The sequence below is a fragment of the Typopeltis vanoorti genome, chromosome 22 (assembly GCF_054136105.1).
Source record: "Typopeltis vanoorti isolate ZY-2024b chromosome 22, IOZ_Tvanoo_1.0, whole genome shotgun sequence".
Taxonomy (NCBI): Eukaryota; Metazoa; Arthropoda; class Arachnida; order Uropygi; family Thelyphonidae; genus Typopeltis; species Typopeltis vanoorti.
In genome coordinates this window covers 91,609,786-91,629,439 of record NC_143570.1, presented here as the reverse complement: position 1 = coordinate 91,629,439, position 19,654 = coordinate 91,609,786, and the positions used below count along the sequence as shown (strand labels likewise).

The window sequence follows — 19,654 nt, the reverse complement described above, 5'->3', positions numbered from 1 at the left end:
TTGGTGGGATTATACCAGAAGAAACTGATGAGACTAGGAATCTTGGGGTGTTAGCAGACAGGAAATTGAAGTTCAGGGACCATGTAGCAAAGATTGCAAATACAACTCAAAAGATAATTGCAATGCCAAAATGAATGTTCACATGTAAACATAAAGATGTCATTTTGCTTCTTTACAAGACCTTGATAAGATCTCATTTGGACTATTGTGCACAGTTCTGGTCTCTGTTATGATTCTGATATAGTGGAGCGAGTGCAAAGGAGAGTGTTAAAAATGATATCAGGATTGTAGAACACTGATTATGAAGACAGATTGAATATTTGTAGACTGCAGACACTAGCAAATAGGAGAAAGAGGGGTGATATGATTGAGACTTACAAACTTCTGAAAGGGTCATAAAGATTTTAGTTGATAGAAGCATTATTTAATTTATAGAGGGTGGGGAAAGGACAAGAGGGCATCCTTAGAAGCTGAGAACAAATGCCGCTAAGAAGGGGGTAAGGGCCAGATTTTTCTCTCATAGAATGGTGTGTGATTGGAATGGATTGCTATTGGATGTTGTGAGTGCAAGCAGTGTGAATGAATTCAAGAATTAGCATGATAGCTGGTGTGTGTAGTATGTGGCCTCCCTCGATGAGTCCCTGACTCCATGAAAGTCTCTCTTAATAATAATAAAATATTAGTGCCAAGAGTGGGCTAATCCATTTCTAAAAAAGATGTTTCTAAAATAAATGCTGTTATGAGTTATATAGAAAAATCATGTTTTGTTAGTCTTGCTTTTCTTTCATTTAAAATTAATAAAAAATAATTATGGGTATTTATTTGATAAAAAAATAAAGTAACAATTCAAAAATCTTAGCATTACATAAACAGTCCTCCAGACACCTGTATAATTGAACCTGTGATATAAGAACTTCTTTCTGATGCCAGAAATGAACAGGCTTCAGCTACCTCCTCAGGTTTTCCAGTCCTTTTTAATGGTATCTGTTTTTTTATCATTTCTACCACTTTATCTGGAACAGTTGATAACATTGGAGTGTCAATAAAACCAGGCATCACTGCATTACACCGTATATTAAATTTTGCCATTTCCTTAGCAACACTCTTGGTAAAACCTTCAACTCCAGCCTTTGAAGCAGCATAATTACACTGGCCAAGATTTCCAACTTTACCAACAACACTGGATACATTAATGATTGAACCACTCGACACTTTTTCCTGGATCATTAATTGGCTAGCTGCTTGAGTTACCAAAAAAGTTCCTTTTAAGTTGACTCTAAGGACTTCATCAAACATTTCTTCGCTCATATCCACCATAAAACAGTCTCTGGTAATACCAGCACAGTTGACAATTACATCTGGAATGGCAGAAAAATGCTTATGCACAACAGACAAAAGATCTGCTATGGAATCCTTACTGACAACATCCACGGACTTGGCATAATGTCGTTCAGTATCTGTAAATCAAAATATTGCATTTTAAATAAATATGATACTTAAAAACATGTTTCAGAAATAAATAATATTCAATTATATAACAAACATTCTTGGTTGAATTATGATTATGCAAAAAATTTATTGCAAAATCACTTTAGTTTGCTGTGATTTACAATCCACAGCAAACTAAAATGATGTTTTAAGTCAGTAAAAGTACTACAATATTGTGGTGAGTTGAGTAAACTGAGGAGACTGAGAGATCTACATCAATACTCTCCAAATGCCTTCACAAAACAAACATCGCAGAGAGTTATGTCTCATATTAATAAGGAGAACGTATTGTATGGAGATTTGATGATATGAGGTATACTTAATGAGCAAGTGACAAAAGAATGTTTCCCATTTGCAAAAATTAAGGATGTTAGTGAAGTTGTCAGTTTTCAGAAAGGAGAATTGAAAGAAATGACTATTATGGCAGGAACAAATGATTTGAAAGCAGAGAAATATGCAATGAAAGAAGACATGAAAGAGTTGTTGAAAGAAGCAAAAATGAAGACTAGGGAAGTAAAAATTGTGTCTGGTGCCTCCATATGATTGAGTTGAGAAGAATGGCCATGATTTGCTAATGAGTCAATGACAAGATTATGCAGTTTATTGATGCAATGAGTGAATTTGATGGGCAAAAGGACTTATATATGCCTGACATTTAAATGGTTTCTGAGTTAGATAGATGTTTAGAGAAAATGTTGTTTAGTGAGAATTTGTAAGTGCAAAACCAGGGAAACTAAAGATATTAAGGGGGAGGGGATGCAATCAAGCATGTGTCATCCCACCTCTGTAACAAATGACCATGTGTACAGAAATGATTATGTAATTCTCACTGTGATTTCACAGGTTTCCAATTAGAATGGCTGATAATGACATTACACAAAAGGTAATTGTGGGTACAAGTGGATGTTAAAATGTATGTACATGAATGCCAGAAGTATCAGAAATAAGGGAGAGAAGTTTATGACATTGGTCAGCTTGACTTGGCCAAAAATTATAGCCATCAGTGAGACCTAGTTGACAGAAAATGATATAGTTACAGAATAGACAGAACGTAAAGGGTATTGTATGTGTTCAGGGAGGATAGAGGAAATAGAACAGGGGGTGATGTAATGCTGAGACAGCTGAAGAATTACAACCAACAATATTAGAAGTTAAAGAGGATTTTTAGGTCTGGGGGGACAACGGTATATTTTGTCCAATCCAATTGGACAAAATATATTGTTGATAGCTGCTAGAGACCATGGGGTCCACAGGAAGATGTAGATGTCATGTATCAGAAAATTATAGTGCAGGTCAAATAATTCTTATGGAAGACTTTAACTATGGGAGACATACACTGGAAGGAGGAAAGGGACATGGCAAGATGGAAGTGGAATTTATACAGTTGCTAAGGGATAATTACCTGAAACATGTTGTGGGGGGGGGACCAAAAGTTTGACAGTGTTAGATCTGGTAATAGCCAAGGTGCTAAACATGTGGAATTATCCATCAAAAGAGGGTTTATGTTGAACTATAAAGCTGGTAATTATGAGAGACTTAATAGTCATCTTGGAGCAGTGCTATGAGAGGCTACTAAGAAGAATGAATGTCAGTAGTGCATGAGAAGTGGTCAGAGATTGTTCGAGAGAAGCAGTATCAGACTGTATACCCAAAGTCAGGAGGATAAACCAAATGAAAATTAAGTGGATTAGTAGAGATATAAAGCAAGAGCTGAAAAAAAAAAAAAAAAAAAAAAAAAAAAAAAAAAAAAAATACTATGGGGTGAATATATAAAAAAAGGTGATCAGCATACTCATGAGCAGTACAAAGTGCAAGCAAGAAGGGCGAATAGTAAGGTAAGAAAGGCCAAATCAGATTATAAAAGAAATTAGCTCAGCAGGCCAAAGTTAGCCTAACAGTTTTTTTTGTTGTTGTTGTTATGTAGCAAGTAAGAGGAATAACGACTATTATTAGTAGTAGTATTATTATTATCTGAGACCTCCAGGGAGTCAAGGATTCATCAAGAGAAGCTATATATCACCCAAACCAACTGTCATACCTTCTCTTAAATTCATTTACACTAAATGCACTTATTACTGCCTAAAGACAAACTATTCCACTCACTAACTGCTCTGTAAGAGAAAAACCTAGCTCTTACCCATTTTCTGGTTGCAAACAAACTTAACTTCCATGGATGCCCCTGTGTTCTCTCTCCACCTTCCATATAACAAGAACTCATCAGACGATATCCTATAACATTCATCCAAAAGTTTATATACCTCTATCGTAACACCCCTCTTTCTTATGTTAACCACTCTGTAATCCACGTACTCAAAATCTGTCCTCATAATCTGGATATTATCTTTGCACCTTTCCACAACTTCTTTATCCTCTTCGAATGCAGGAGACCACACTGTGCACAATAATCCACTTGTAGTTGTATCCAGGCCTTATAAAGAGGCAAAATGGCTTAGTTATCCTTACATGTCAAGGTTCTCTTCAACATCACAATTATCTGCTGAGTTGCATTTGAAACTTCTGCTATGTGATCTTTGAACTTCAAATTCCTATCCACCATTATGCCAAGATTCCTTGTCTCCTCAGTTTCTTGTTGCATAACTCCACTAATATAACATGCAGCTGAAAATCTCATCATGCCTGACTTGACACTAAACTAACATTAAACTGATAGCCACTTTCATTTGCCCAAATTTCCAGCCTATTCAAACCATTTTGTAAGATATCAATGGCATCCTTGATTGTCCTGCTTATTTTCACATCATTGGCAAATAATTGCATATCTCCTCTTAGACCCTTCCTAAAGTCATTAATATGTAGAATGCACAACAATGGCTTAAGGACTGAACCATGGGATACACCACTGATCAAATTAAATCTGAAGGATTCGCACCCACTGAATACCACTTTTTGATATCTGTCTGTTAACCATCCACTGATCCAAATCAAGAGTTAATATTCCAATCCCGTATTCTTGAGTTGATGCAACAGCCTTTCCTATCTTATCAAATTCCAACATTTATCATAGTGTATCAATTTGCTTTATCCAACTCGGCCATGTCGTTGTTATAAAATATGAGCAAATTGCTAAAACATGACCTTCCTTTAGTAAACCCATGCTGCTCCTTGAAGAGCATAGCTTGTTTGTCTACCCATTTCTGTATGGAAGTTCTTACCAACTTCTCTAAAATCTTCACTACCACACCAAAAGATACTGATAGGTCGGTAGTTAGACACATCAGTTTTTGCACCACCCTTGTACAATGGAGCTATCATACATTCCTTCCATTCCTGTGGCAAGACTGAAATGCCTAGCCAATTCAGCTGAACATTCCTTTAGCAAATGTGCTGATATTCCATTTATCCGTACTGACAAATTCTTATCCACATTATGCAACAGCTCTTCAACCTCATTTTCATGTGCCTCTAACTCTTCATCCAATGTATCAGTAGTGCTATGCACCAATTTACATACACCTGGTTGATATATCTTAGCAAAGTGAGCACTCACTAATTGAACAATCTCATTAGCTTCTAACACTAGGGTATCATCTGCATTCAATAAGGTTATTCTTCCACATGCATTCTTTCTTTGGCTTGTGACATAACAAAATTCTTTTGGATTGCCTTTAGTTTGCATAGCCAATTTGTTTTCATACTCTGATTTAGCTTTCCGCACAATAGTCATTACTTTTATGGCCTGAGCTTTATATATTTCATAACACCTCTCACTCTTATTATCATGACATTCTTTCCATATGTTGTTCTTGTGCACCTCTAGTATGCAAGAGATCCACATCCATTTTGCTCCCATTTTATTTATTCTTCTAACACCAGGGATACATTCAGATATCACCTCATTTAAACACTTTTTCAAAGATTTCCATGCATTGCTGACATTTTTCTCATTCAGTAACTGATACCATGGGACCAAAGAGAATATTATCCTAAGTTGATCATAATTTCTAGCTTTACAGTTGAGCATGTAACCTGTTCTAATGGGAATATCAATATAGTTAGATACTTCCCAAGAAAGCACAGCATGATCACTGTCACAACCTAATGGTAAAATAGTCATATTCTTAAGAGAGACCCCTTCTGATACTATGAACACGTCCAACACTCTTGGACCTCGAGTCCCTTTTTTCACATGCTGCTTGAAAAAGTTGTCTCAACAATTCAATAAATTCCTCTTCATTCTTATCGTGAGATTTCTCTTTTACGCAATCAATGTTTGGATAATTAAAGTCACCCATAATGATCACTTATTTAGTACCCATAAAGATAATTTGGTGATTCTTCATCTCCGACTATGGTAGGATGACTCTAAACAATGCTGATAGGTGATAGATGCAAGATAAATAGCTGAGTTCCTGAGTGATAATTTTGCAAATGTGCATCATCCAGGTGGAGATTTTGCATTGGCTAATTTGACAGAGATGCATATCAAAATTGAGGTAAATGAACAGGAGGTGTTTAGCATATTGAAAAATATCAATGTGAATGGGATTGGATGGCATGTCAGTCCATGTACTACGTGAATGTGCAAAAGAACTGGCATTGCCTCTGACGAAATTGTTCATTCTAAGTCTCAGCTCTGGCAGGGTTCCAGGGGAGTGGAAAGAGGACAAGATTGCATAAAGATGGCTCTCAGACAGAAGTAGCAAACTAGAGACTAACTAATATATCAGGAGTAGTTGTTAAAATATTAGAAAAGTTGGTTAAAGATAAAATCCAACAGCGGATAGATAGGGATGCAATACTTCATAGTATAGTAAAAGGAAAGTCACTAGTGGAGTGCCTCAGGGGTCTGGTTTGGGGCCATTACTGTTCAAGTTGTATATTAATGATATTGGCGAAGATTTGGATGGAGATATTCAGTTGTTTGCAGATGATGCAAAGTTGGGATGAACCATAAAGAGTAGTGAAGATGTTGTGGCCTTACAAGAAGACTTGAATAAATTGAGTGATTGGGCACGAAAATGGGGATGCGAGTTCACTGTTGCAAAATGTAAAGTTTTAAAATTTGGAAAACAAAGATGGGATGCAGAATTTATGCTTGGTGAGAATATATTGTTGGGAGGTAGAGGAAATAAGACATCTGAGGTTGATAGTGGATAAGGATCTGAAATTTAGGGGATACATAGCCAAAATTGTGAAGACAACACAAAGGCTTCTGGGAATGATGCGGAGGACATTGACGTGTAGAAGGAGATTCTTGTTCCGTTGTATAAGGCTTTGATTAGGCCACACATGGACTATTGTCCCAGATTTGGTCACCTGGTTTTCAGAAGGATGAAGAAATGTTGGAAAGGGTCCAAAGGCGATTGACTAAGGTACTTTCTGACCTCTGGAATGTCGAGTATGAGGAAAGATTGAGAAGATGTAATTTGCAGAGTCTGGTGGACAGGAGGAAGAGGGGAGATATGATAGAGATCTACAAGTTGGTAAGGGGTTGTTATAGGATCAATGGTGGAGAAGTTCTACAGAAAATAGTGGGAGAGTTTGAATGTATTCAAGGCATGGTATGATGAGCTGTGTGTGTGTGTGTGTGTGAGATAAAAGGATCTTCCAGATGAGTCTTTGACTCCATGAGGTCTTGGGGTAATAATAATAATAATAATAGGCTGAACGGCTTTGTAAAGGGTAGGTCCTGTCTTAATAATTTATTCACATTTTATAATCAATTTACAGTGGAATTGGATTAAAAAATGACTAAACCATGATATTGCTGGGCCTTGCAAAGACATTTGACAGAATACCACATGGTAATAATAATAATAGGCTGCATGGTTTTGTAAAGGGTAGGTCCTGTCTTAATAATTTATTCACATTTCATAATCAAGTTACAGTGGAATTGGATTAAAAAATGACTAAACCATGATATTACTGGGCCTTGCAAAGACATTTTACAGAATACCGCATGGAAAACTATTGTTTTTTTTTTTTCCATGTCGTATTCCATAGTTTTCCATATTCTAAAAAGGTGGAGCAAATAGGAATAGATATGAAGCTAGTACCAGGGATTAGGAGGGGCAGGGGGGGATGACAGACAGACAGACACCAGAGTGTATGGTGGAGTGGAATCTAGGAGAATGAGGGTGACTAATGGAGTGCCTCAGGATTCTATACCAGGGCTAATAATGTTTAATTTGTATACATCAATGATATAGGGAAAGATTTAGAGGGAAATATTCAGTTGTTTGCTGATGATGCAAAACTGGAGAGAGCAATAGTTGATATAAGTGATGTCAATATCCTGCAAGCTGATTTAAATAAATTGGCATTGTGTCAATTTAATGTTGCAAAATGTAAGGATATGCACTCTAGGTTGAAAAGGTTACATACTGTGTAGCACATTAATGGTACTACTAGATTGGGAAACTGATGAGGCTAGGCACTTGGGGATAATGGTGGACAAAGAGCTAAAGTTCAGAGGGCATATTGCAAAAGTTGGTAAAATAGCTCAAAAGATTACTTGTATTTTGAAGAACATGTTGATAATTAGAGAAAGGGTTATTATTCTCCCTTTATAGGGTTATGATTTTGCCACATCTTCACTACTGCACACAGTTTTGGTCATTTGGGATTCTTGGGGACCAGAAGGTGGTAGAGAAGATTCAGAGATTAGTGACTAAGGCTGGTGACAGGTCTGTGGAATGCTCCCTGTGGGGATAGATTGAAGATATGTGGGTTACAAAGTTTAGTTAATAGACAGAATAAGAGATGACATGATAGAAGCTTATAAAATATTAAACTGGTCATATAAAATTGATGCAAAGGAAAATTTTCAATATATGACAAATAGTCATTTATTGGGGTCATCTGTGGAAGTTGTGTAAGAGTGTACTTAGTAGTGGTGTGCACATAGCATGATGAATAAGTTGAATGGATTGCCAGACATAGTTGAGTTCTCTGATAGTGAACAAATTTAAGGAGAGGTAGGTAGGATAGGTTTTATGTATATAATAGTTGGTTTGGGTTTCCCATGATGAGTCTGACTGATATTCATTGTTTACTAGCACAACAAAAATTGAAAATTAAAAGGATATGAAAAGAAAACTAAAAAATTATTTACTGAGATTGTTACTTCATAGTGTGTGATAATGTTTTTAATATATGATACACATAAATTTTAATATATGATACACATTAAGCATAAATTGATTGTACAAGTATATAAAAATAAATAAAATGTATATAAAAATAAATAAAATGTATATGATAACTTTCATAAAAAATTCCATTTTTTTTTTTTTAACTTCTCACCCGGCACAATATATTAACTTCTCTCCTTACTATTTGTGTCTATTGCTGAATGATGTTGCTTAAGCAGCCATAAATTTTATGTATGTTGCAGGACCGAAGTGTGTCAGCAGCAGACCAACAAGTTTAACGAAGAGCAGTGAAGAAATGACAAAAATATGTCATCAACAAAGCTATGGTTGGACTGAGATCAGAATAATTTGTGAACATCTTCATTCACGTTCGCTGTTGAGATTGGAATCATATTAAGACCATTCGCCCAAATTCTTCAGTTTTTTTTTTTGTTGTTGTTGTTTTTAAACCATCCAGTTAGGCATTTCCGAAATCCACAAACCATATCTCTTTAAGTGAAGTCTAATTGGCAATTCTCTAATTTCACTGTCACAAATGTCACTTGAGAGGCAATATCTTCAGGCCAATGTTTCTGACACTGCTAAATTAGCATTTTTACTATCCAACAGTCTGCTTTCTATTGGACTGACTGGAGAATAATTTCTATAATGTGTCCTGGAAATGACACTCCTTGAAAATCATAGATTTTCAGCAGCTTTGGCATTATCTCTGTAATACTGCTCCAGAACCATTTATTTGCTATGTTGAGATCTATATTGCATTTCTGCAATTCCAAACTTAAGTCCGATAATTCTTGAAGAAAGAGCATCACACATTGCACTAAGTCTAATATAAAGTTGTATTTGTAATTTTTTTTTTTTCTTCTCAAGACCTTCATATGTGTATCTTTCTTTATGGTTTCAATATGAATCATTCTTTGCTTCTTATAAATGATAAAGGCTTCATAGTTATTCCAAACAGCCAAAACAGACCAGAAACTTGATGTTACCATCAAATGCCTTAAAATACTTCCAATTTTTGATAGTTCAATATCAAGCAAGTTTGCACACGCTTTCAATTCTCTGGCTTTTTATTATTTTATTTATTTTATTTTTTTTAAGGGTTGCTATAAATGACAAAGTTTGTCAATAAATGCTTTAAACCTATTGATACCTAACTAGAAAATTACACGTATACTACAGTAAGAATGAAACTTATTAACAGACGTTTCATCTTATATTTTGTAAGATAGTGCATACAGTGAATAACAATAAGGAATTTGAATAAAGAAACAGAGTGCATGCATTAAATTGGAATCTCTCTATGTATATAGTTGCATGTTCATAGGTTAAAAGTAGTGGGCTGAAAATAAAATTAAAATATATGAGTTCAACAAAAACAACAACTAGAGATTACAAAGTGATTGAATACAGCTCAGGATGACAATTTCCCATATGTTAGGAATAGTAAGATGGTCATCACAACTGGGGTTAGGTTGATGAAACAGGGGTTCAGCACTTTCTTTGTATAAATGTTTATGTATGGGATTTATGTAGCAGCTTGGTGTTTTCCCATTGGATCCTGTGGTTAATTTTCCTGTGTATATTTTCAATCCCATGCTGTGCCAGGCAAGATTTTGAAGTCTGTGATTTTTAAATGTTCAGAAATGTGTTTATTGACAGATCTTCCCATTTGTCTGTAGTAAGGGAAGCTGCAAGAACATGGTAGTTTGTATGTGCCAGGTAGCATTAGTGGTGAGAGTTTGTCTTTTGGAGGTTATGAATTAATTGATGGGTTTATAGGTAGCAATAAGTTTATATTTTTTTATAATTTTTGCCATCCATTCAGAGATGCCTTTAATATATGGTATAGGAGTCCTATGGACTTCTTGTCTGGGTTGCTGTCTAGGAGAATCGTTAATTATTTTGCAAGTTATTCTTGGATTATTCCCATTTAGTAAGGCTGTTTGCTTGATAATTTCCAGTTATAGAGATTCTTAAGAAGAACAAATGTTATATGCTCTAGTTACTAATGATTTTATGATGCCATATTTTTGAGATGGCTGGTAGGCTAATGTATTGCAAATATAGTGACCTGTAAAAGTTAGGTTTCGATAGACAGAAGGGAAAATAGATCTATCTTGTTTGCATTGTACATCTAGAAAGAAAATATCTTTCGATGATTCTTTTTTCTTGTGTAATAATACAAGGATGTAGGGTGTTGATTATTTATTTATTTTTTTGTAGAAATGAGTGGAATTCTGGTTCTGTGTGACTCGAAACTGCAAAGGCATCACTGCTATACTGTTGGTTGTCAAACAGGGCTCTGTTTAACAGTGCATGATGTCTTGCAAAATGAAGTTCATGAACTGCATTTTGCAAGACTTCATCACTTGGTAACTCACATGATACAGTTTCTGTCAGCTTCCATGGACTTTGAACAGAAGCCTCTCAAATACGCTTGACATTTTCTTCAGACATTTGAGGCTGCCCTGCTCCTTTCTTGTAGTCCACACTTCCAGTTTCCATAAATAACAAACTCGTTGGTCTTGATGGAGATGATCTGTTTATAATGAGTTCTAAACCTTCGTTGCACCTGCATATCAGATTTTGTTTGAATAAACCACTCAATACACCATACTTTTTTTTTTTGTTGGTTTATTGACAGAAAGGAGAGAGAGAGAGAGAGAGAGAGAGATTCAGAAAACAAAACCTTAATGAGTTTCCCTGTAAAATGAGACAACCCCAGTATTTCTACATCTCCTGGTTAACTGTTTATATTGCAGAAAAGTTGTAAAGATACTTTTTGGACACCCTGCAGTTTTTCGTAATAGCATATGATTGAAGACAGTTGAGCAGAGAATAAAATATCACTTTTGCAGCAACACTTTTTGATTCGATCAAGTCCAAAGTATGTTACTAACAAAGTATGTTCAAAAGCACACAAAGTGAATTTGTAACTCAATGTGGTCAATTCTTCAATGAAATTTTACTGTTTGGCATAATTATTTATTAGCCAATATTTTTCTCATTTCATAACTAATGTTGAAGATATTAATACAAGCATTAACTGAATGAAGAATATGACCAGTGTCAACACCATTTAATATTTATTGATCAATCTCTCATTCAAAATGATTTGCTTTTACCTTATATGCAGTGCAAAAATATTTTCTGTTACTAAAGTTTTAACACGTTCAAAGAATGAAAACAGAAAGATTACCAAAACAAGCCTTAAAGTACAAGCCATTAGGAAAAAGAAAACCAGGACGTCCTCTTAAACGATGACTTCTAAGGCCGGAACAGGCCATACTAGCCTAAATCCTTGATACGTATGATGATGATGAATGTTTCACAAGATAAACTTAAAAACAGATTTAAGGGATTCATTCTCAGCTGCAAGTAGCTTTATGCCATGCTGTTTCCTTTTAATTAAAAATTTTAATTGAATTTTCTTTCTTAAAGACAGTAGCTGCTGCTGTCTACTTCTGGAAAAATGGGTACTTTCATCGTTTGCCCATTTCTTAGAGATCTTTATGCCTATATTCTTTTCCACTTCAAGGGTTCCCAGTTCATTTACATAATGCACTCCAAGTCTTTATTTTGACAATTTAGCCAGCTTTACTTTAGCACAGTCACTTTTTTTTTTTTTAATCATATGGTTGGTTTTGATTAGTTCTGCATGAGATGCAACTCACGTGAAACACATCCTGGCATGAAGGTGCTAACATATAAACATGAAAGTAAAATTCTAAAAATAGATAAGTTTTATATAGCAAATATCTTAATAAGGTAGTGTGTTGCCAAGGTATGATAATGGTGACTTAAGATGGAGAGCAGAGATCATGAATGCTATGTTGGCAGAGTTCTATGAGGAGAAGGGAGTGGAGTTTGAAAATGTGTGGGATGCATCTGGGGAAGGATGGAAATGTATAAAAGTGACAGGTTGCATTTAAATGGATTTGGTGCGAGTTTGGAGACACTTCCTGCAAGGAAGAGCAATGAGTAATGCGAGTGAGAGAGTAAAGAAAGCAAGAGAAAAAAGATCAGAAGAAAGAAACTGGTGAGACTGGAGTGGTTGTAAATGAGAATAGTAGTAGTGCAAGAGATAATGAGAGAATAAAAATGCTGAATGGAAAAGGAAATGGGAGTGAGTAAGGGCAGACAGGGATATGCAACTTAAGGAGAGTAGATGTTGGAAGTAGTAGTGAATGTATGAGGATGGTCAGTATGGGAATAGGATGGCCTGGGATGTACAGCATGTGGTTGAGTCTGAGGAGATAGAAGGGTAAGTGGTGATAGAGGTGTTTGGGAATGGTTGGGTGTGGGCAGGAAAAGTTATAGACCTAAAAGTGAATTGCTTTGTTTATTTACAAATGCATTAGAAATAAGGGAGACGAAATGGTTTTGTTAATCGAGTTTACTAACAACTGATCTCCATGCAGTCAGAGACTAATTGTGGGAGGTATACTATTGTACACAACTCATCCAACCATGCCTTCAACTGATTCAATGTGTCTATGTTCACAACACACTCAGGCAATGCACTCCACTCACCAACCACTCTCCATGCAAAGAATGCTCCTTACTCCTCTGCTCACACCCTCCTCATACAGTTTCCAGTGATGGCCTCTTGTTTTACCCCTCCCTCTCCCATTCTAAGAAAAATCTCTTTCATGTCAACTTGATAACAACCCCTGACTAGCTTATATGTCTCATTCATATCCCCCCCCCTCCTTTTTCCTATTAATGAGGCTTTGCTATGTTCTCTCAATCTATCCTCATACTCCACATTTCAAAAGGCCATTGACCACCTTTGTGAATCTTCTCTGGACCCTTTCCAACATATCCTTATCATCAAGATCTCTCATCACTTATACCTCCTTTAAAGTTTCCCCACCAAGCGTATACCCTGCATCCCATTACTGCTTACCAAATTTCAAAACATTACACCTTCGAATATTGAACTGACAATTCCACTTACCTTGCCCATTCATGCACAAATACCTGTCCAAGGTATTTGTCACCTTCGTATAGTACATAAGTTAGTAAAACATGATACCTCTTTATCAACCCATTCTCAGATATTGTGAGATGGATGAATAAAGAGATTAAGCATGCGATATAGAGAAAAAGGGCATTGTGGAGGCAGCATAAGAGAAGTGGAATTAACCAATTTCATGAGGTCTACAAAGACCAGGTAAGGAGGGTGACTTGGTTGGTGAGAGTAGCTAAAGAGAGGTATGAACAGCAGTTAGCTAATGAGGCCAAAAAGAATCCTAGGGAGCTCTTTCGATATGTAGCCAGCAAAAGAAAGAATGATTATGGAAGGATGACATTGATTGGAGAAAATGGTATAAAGACAGCTGTTGCAGAATGTGTGGTGGAGATACTTAACGAGCAGTTCATAAAGATCTTTCAATCTTGTGAATGTCACTTCACGGAGAGACTGAGAACAGTTGATGATGGGGAGGAGAGATGGACTGTAAGTGAGCAAGAGGTGTTTGGGGAGTTGAGTAAACTAGATGTAAATAAGACTGTGGGACTTGATAATATATCGCTGCGTATTCTGAAGGAATGTGCCAGGGAGTTGACACCTGCCTTGACATATTTTTTTAAGGTGAGTCTTGCACTTGGTCAAGTTCCTAAGGAGTGGAAGGAGGGCAAGATTGTGCCACTTCATAAAGGAGGTGATCAAACTCAAGCATCAAACTATAGGCTTATCTGTGTGTCAGGTGTTGTGGTTAAGTTGTTGGAGAAGCTTGTGAGAACTAGGATCCAGAGTTGGGTTGACAACAATGGTATTATCTTTGATGGACAGCATGGATTTGCTAAAAGGAGGTCATGTTTTAGTAATCTACTTACTTATTACAATAAAGTGACTGCTTCCTTGGACAGAGGAGAAGGATACACAGTAATATACTTGGATTTCGCAAAGGCTTTTGATAGAGAACCTCATGATAAGTTGACAGTCAAACTAAAGCAGATGGGATTGGATATTAGATTAATGCATTGGATTGGAGACTGGCTATCTGATAGGTATCAACAAGTTGTGTATGGGGGGGTGCGATATCCAGGAAAAGGAAAGTCACTAGTGGAGTGCCTCAGGTGTCTGTTTTAGGGCCATTACTGTTTAATTTGTATATTAATGATATTGGCAAAGATTTGGATGGAAATATTCAGTTGTTTACAGATGATGCAAAGTTGGGACGAACCATAAAGAGTAGTGAAGATGTTGTGGCCTTACAAGAAGACTTGAATAAATTGAGTGATTGGGCATGGAAATGTAAGCTCAATGTTGCAAAATGTAAGGTTTTAAAATTTGGAAAACAAAGATGGGATGCAGAATTTATGCTGGGTGAGAATATATTGTTGGAGGTAGAGGAAATAAGAGATCTGGGGGTGATAGTGGATAAGGATCTGAAATTTAGGGGATACATAGCCAAAATTGTGAAGACAACACAAAGGCTTCTGGGAATGATGCAGAGACACTGATGTATAGAAGTAGGGAGATTCCTGTTCCATTGTATAAGGCTTTGATTAGGCCGCACATGGACTATTGTACCCAGATTTGGTCACCGGGTTTTCAGAAGGATGAAGAGATGTTGGAAAGGTTCCAAAGGAGACTGACCTCTGGCCTCTGGAATGTCGAGTATGAGGAAAGATTGAGAAGATGTAATTTGCAGAGTCTGGTGGACAGGAGGAAGAGGGGGAGATATGATAGAGATCTACAAGTTGGTAAGGGGGTTGTTATAGGATCAATGGTGGAGAAGTTCTACAGAGAATAGTGGGAGATCAGGGGAAAACCAGAGGTCATCCGTGGAAGCTGTATAAAGAGGGTGCGAGTAGGGTAGTGAGAGGCAGGTTTTTTTCGTGCAGAGTTGTAAATGATTGGAATGCCTTGCCTGTGAGTGCGGTGTCTGCAAGGAGTTTGAGTGTGTTTAAGACACAGTAAGATGAGATGTGTGTGATAAAAGGATCTCTCAGATGAGTCTTTGACTCCATGAGGTCTTGGGGTAATAATAATAATAATAAAAATATTGATATAACTAATTTCTATTAGTTCCATTGTTGTAACTATCATTTTCATTATCTGTTTGCCAGCAGATTTTTTTTAAATAATTAAGCGCATAATTTTGAATAGAAATTTAGGAAATCTTAGTTAACTGGACGGATCAGATTTAGTATTTCTCAAAATCTGTATTTAGATGCATTGACTTAGTTTACACATATCTTCTTTTGAATTAGAAACCAAGATTGTGGATGTCATTTTATATTTTCTCTAATCTTTGATTCAATCTCCTGTATTTTATTTCATCTTGTACTCTTAATAATAATCTTTTACTATTTAATTATTTGTGGTATGTTACATTTTTCTTAATTCTGATTATTTCTTTAATTTCAATCACTCCATATTTTAATAATTTTTTTTTTTAATAAATGTTTTGGCCTTTTCTAGGCACTTTCATTTGCTGCTGGATTTGCTATTGCTTTTATATAATATCATTGGTTTTTTTTCCTATTTTATCTTGGCTTTTGTTAATTCTTTGGTCATATAGCTACTGTATATTTGTATAATTTAATAAGCTGATTTTATCTTGTTGAAAAGGGTTAATTTAAGTATATCTTTATTAAGTGATACCTCCAAGAACTCATCGTTGCACAGTAATACTATAACTCACCATCTACCTTACTTAATCCTCCAACTGTTCGATATTACTACCATGTACGAATAAATAGTAGGATGTGGAAATATGGGAATTACTTCAGGTGGCCGTTTTACCAGGGCAGGCTTATAGATGTTAATCACTATGAGATCTTCAATTCTTGCTATGATAGTGTGTATATTCTGATTAATATGTGCTGATATTAAGTGAACATCTTTATATTATTGCATACGTAAGTTGCACAGCCATGAGCTTGGTGATGTGTAGCTCCTAGTATATCATATCCTGCAATTCTTCTCCCTAGATTTCAATTATTGTTCATTATCTGTGTGCATCTCTTGAATAACAACTTAATTTTCTTGAAGGATTTTTGAGAGATAGTGACTATTAGCAAAGCTGATTCCTTCAATGTTGAGTTGGCAAATCCAGAAATTAGCACCCAGCTTTCTTTTCTTGTGGTCCTTGTGAAGAACTGTTTGGTGATTTTATAGCTTGTGATTTCAGAATTGGCCAAAAATATCTGAAATTATCCCTGTTGAGCAAGCTTTAGGGCTCAACGTAGTTGTATGGACCAAGTATTAAGCATTACTACCCACATTAAGGCAAGGCTTTCAAAGATTTTTGAAAACTGTTGTGTTTATTGACCTTAGTGCTGCGTACGACACAGAATGGAAAGAAGGGTTGCTATACAAGCTGATACAAGTCATACTGCAAATCCAGTACCGTCGACAGGGTGTAGCATAGAGGAAGCCTGTCTCACGGCGCAGCTTAATAAGGGCACTCATTCAGCCATATGCGGTAGGTGCCGCTAACAATTCCTGTTAGCGTAGCAAGTGCGGAAAGAAGTTTTCCCAAGCTTAAAATGATTAAAAATTATTTGCAAACAGCAATGACCCAAGAAAGATTGGTTGGTCTAGCAACTATATCGACAGAGGCAGCATAGCTTATAATTTAAATTTAGAAGAGCTCATAAACAGTTTTATTGTGTGATCTCCATAGAGCAAACATTTAATTAAGATTATTATGTAATCGTTTTGCATTAATGTTTCTCTTGTAATAAAAACAAAATAGCAATTGGAGATTTTCTTATATTTTTGTCTTATAATCCATCAGGGGTAATATTTAATTGTTTGCTTCAGGGTGTGATCTAATCTGGCGACAGCCCTGTGCCAGTCCAACATATGACTTATTGGGAACAAACTGAGAAAGCCAAATGACAGGCTACTGCAGGACTAAGTATTAGCACCAGTCTTATTAAACTTATATACATCTGATCTACCGACAACTAGGTCAAGAAAATTTGCTTATGGTGATGGATATAGCCATCACCACCCAACATAAGAACATCAAAGTAACTGAAGATATTCCCATAAATGACCTAAATGGAGACTAACACCAAACCTCAATAACACTGAGGTTAGCTCTTCTCACCTAAACACCAAATTAGCAAAAAGGAAACTCCAGGTCAGCTTTAACAACACAATGTTGCAACACCAGATTTCCCTAAATATTTGGATGTTACCATGGATAGCACACTATTTTTCAAAAGACATCAAGAGAATGTCTCTTTAAAGATTAGAACCCATAATAACATTATACAAAAACTGCTGTGTCGTTCTACACGGGGTTCTTCTGCTACTACACTGCATTGCTCCACTTTGGGCCTAGTCTACTCTGCAGCAGAATATTGTTCACCAGTATGGCTAACCAGTCCTCATATCAAGAAAATCAACACACAAATAAATGCAGCTATGATGACAATAACAGGCTGTGTCAAATCCACTCCCCTCTACTGGCTTCCAACTTTGAGCAACATTGCACTACTGAACTTGTACAGACAAGATGCTCTCATAAAATAGTACAAAAAATAAATAGCAATCCCCTGTTACCAGTACATGAAGACTCCCACATATAAACTGCCTTAACTCCCAACAGCTTCTACTAATACTGGCTGAATAACTAGTAAATAGCGATTTCAACGTTAATTCGAAATGACTAGAAACCTGGAAAGAAAATCGCACAAGACTTAAACAAGTATATCCTTCCCAAAGGGATTGAGCTTCCACGTCATCTATCGAAATGCTTAAATAGGATACGCCCAGGACATGGTATCTGTGCAGACAGTTACACAAGTGGGGAAGATCATCTACACCCCCTAGGGCCATAAACCAAACCATCCGGCACACTGTGGAGGAGTGCAGCATAACAGCCTACCCTGGTAACCTAAGAGACTTTTTTGAGGCAGATCCTTCAGCTCTGGAAAGGCTAGCTGAACTAGATTTAAAATTTTTAGTGGATTTTTACCTATTATTTGTATATGTACACTAACTGTCTCATTTACACTGTCTGCACAAATATGTGTCTTTATTATTATTATTATGTCATAGCTAAATAAATAGTCACTACATAAATGCACGAGATTCTTCTCGTCAGGACGAGAATCGAACTCAGTTCTTTTCAAATTGAAGGTCACAACACCGTTCTTAATTGCGCTACTGAGGCACTTATCAGTATAGATAGAGATTCGGTGGAACGCCCTTCCACGAGGTGTCCTTGGAGATATCATGTAATAATGTGTTTCTAGAAGGAATTCATTACTTAAATGATTTTACAGTATATAATTTTCGACCATTTTTGTTTGAAGTTTCTGCTCCGATTCTTGGTTTTTAATCTCCTATTTACTATCACATGATCGTTTTGATTTATCTTATTATATACGTTTATATAATTCTAGTGTTACTCAGTGCTCCCGCGTACAAAGCACTGTAATCAACAGCAGTAATAAGATCATGCAGCAATCCCAGTAATGCGATCGATATTTTAAATTTACCGTTAATAATTGTGATTCTAAGCTAATAAAGTGCATCTTATGTAATAAATAACTAGTTGGGGAAAAAAATCTGAAATTTATACATCAAACCTGGAAGATTTTGAAGTGTTTTAAGCGCTGCATTGCCATTGATGTCAGCCACAACAACTCTGGCTCCATCGCGAGCAAATGTTTGGCACACCGCAAGTCCGATGCCACTTCCGCCGCCTGTTACAAGTGCTAACTTCCCAGCCAGCAACAGTGAAGCCATTGATGAACAATAAAGTCAGTAAAAAACGTTGTAAACGAAACCAGTTATACAGTTCGCCCACCGATTAGAGATCCTTCGACACTTCTGCGCATCTCAGAAAAAGGAGAATCCATTCCGACAATAGGGTAATCAGTCCGTATAGTGGGATGAGTTGTTTATTATTACCGGTCGGAAAATTAACTTCTCTTTTATGATTATTGTAGTTAACTATGTTGCTTGTATAACAGTTGGAAAATTTTACCTATAAAGCACGTGATTTCGCGTGTTGGCAACCAATCCGGACGTCCTTCATTTCTTTCTCCCCCTTCAGCATGAATCGACTATT

At 36.3% G+C, this 19,654-nt stretch overlaps 1 protein-coding gene across 1 annotated transcript; it reads right to left on the bottom strand.

The window, feature by feature from the left end:
- Window positions 1-798: 798 nt before the first annotated feature.
- On the bottom strand, window positions 799-19,386 carry LOC150094567 ((3R)-3-hydroxyacyl-CoA dehydrogenase-like). The gene is made up of 2 exons (XM_090412274.1): window positions 19,170-19,386; window positions 799-1,457 (listed from the first exon to the last, which is right to left on the bottom strand). The coding sequence occupies exons 1-2, from the start codon at window positions 19,327-19,329 to the stop codon at window positions 862-864; spliced, it is 756 nt and encodes a 251-aa protein (XP_090268400.1). The 5' UTR covers window positions 19,330-19,386; the 3' UTR covers window positions 799-861.
- Window positions 19,387-19,654: the final 268 nt, after the last annotated feature.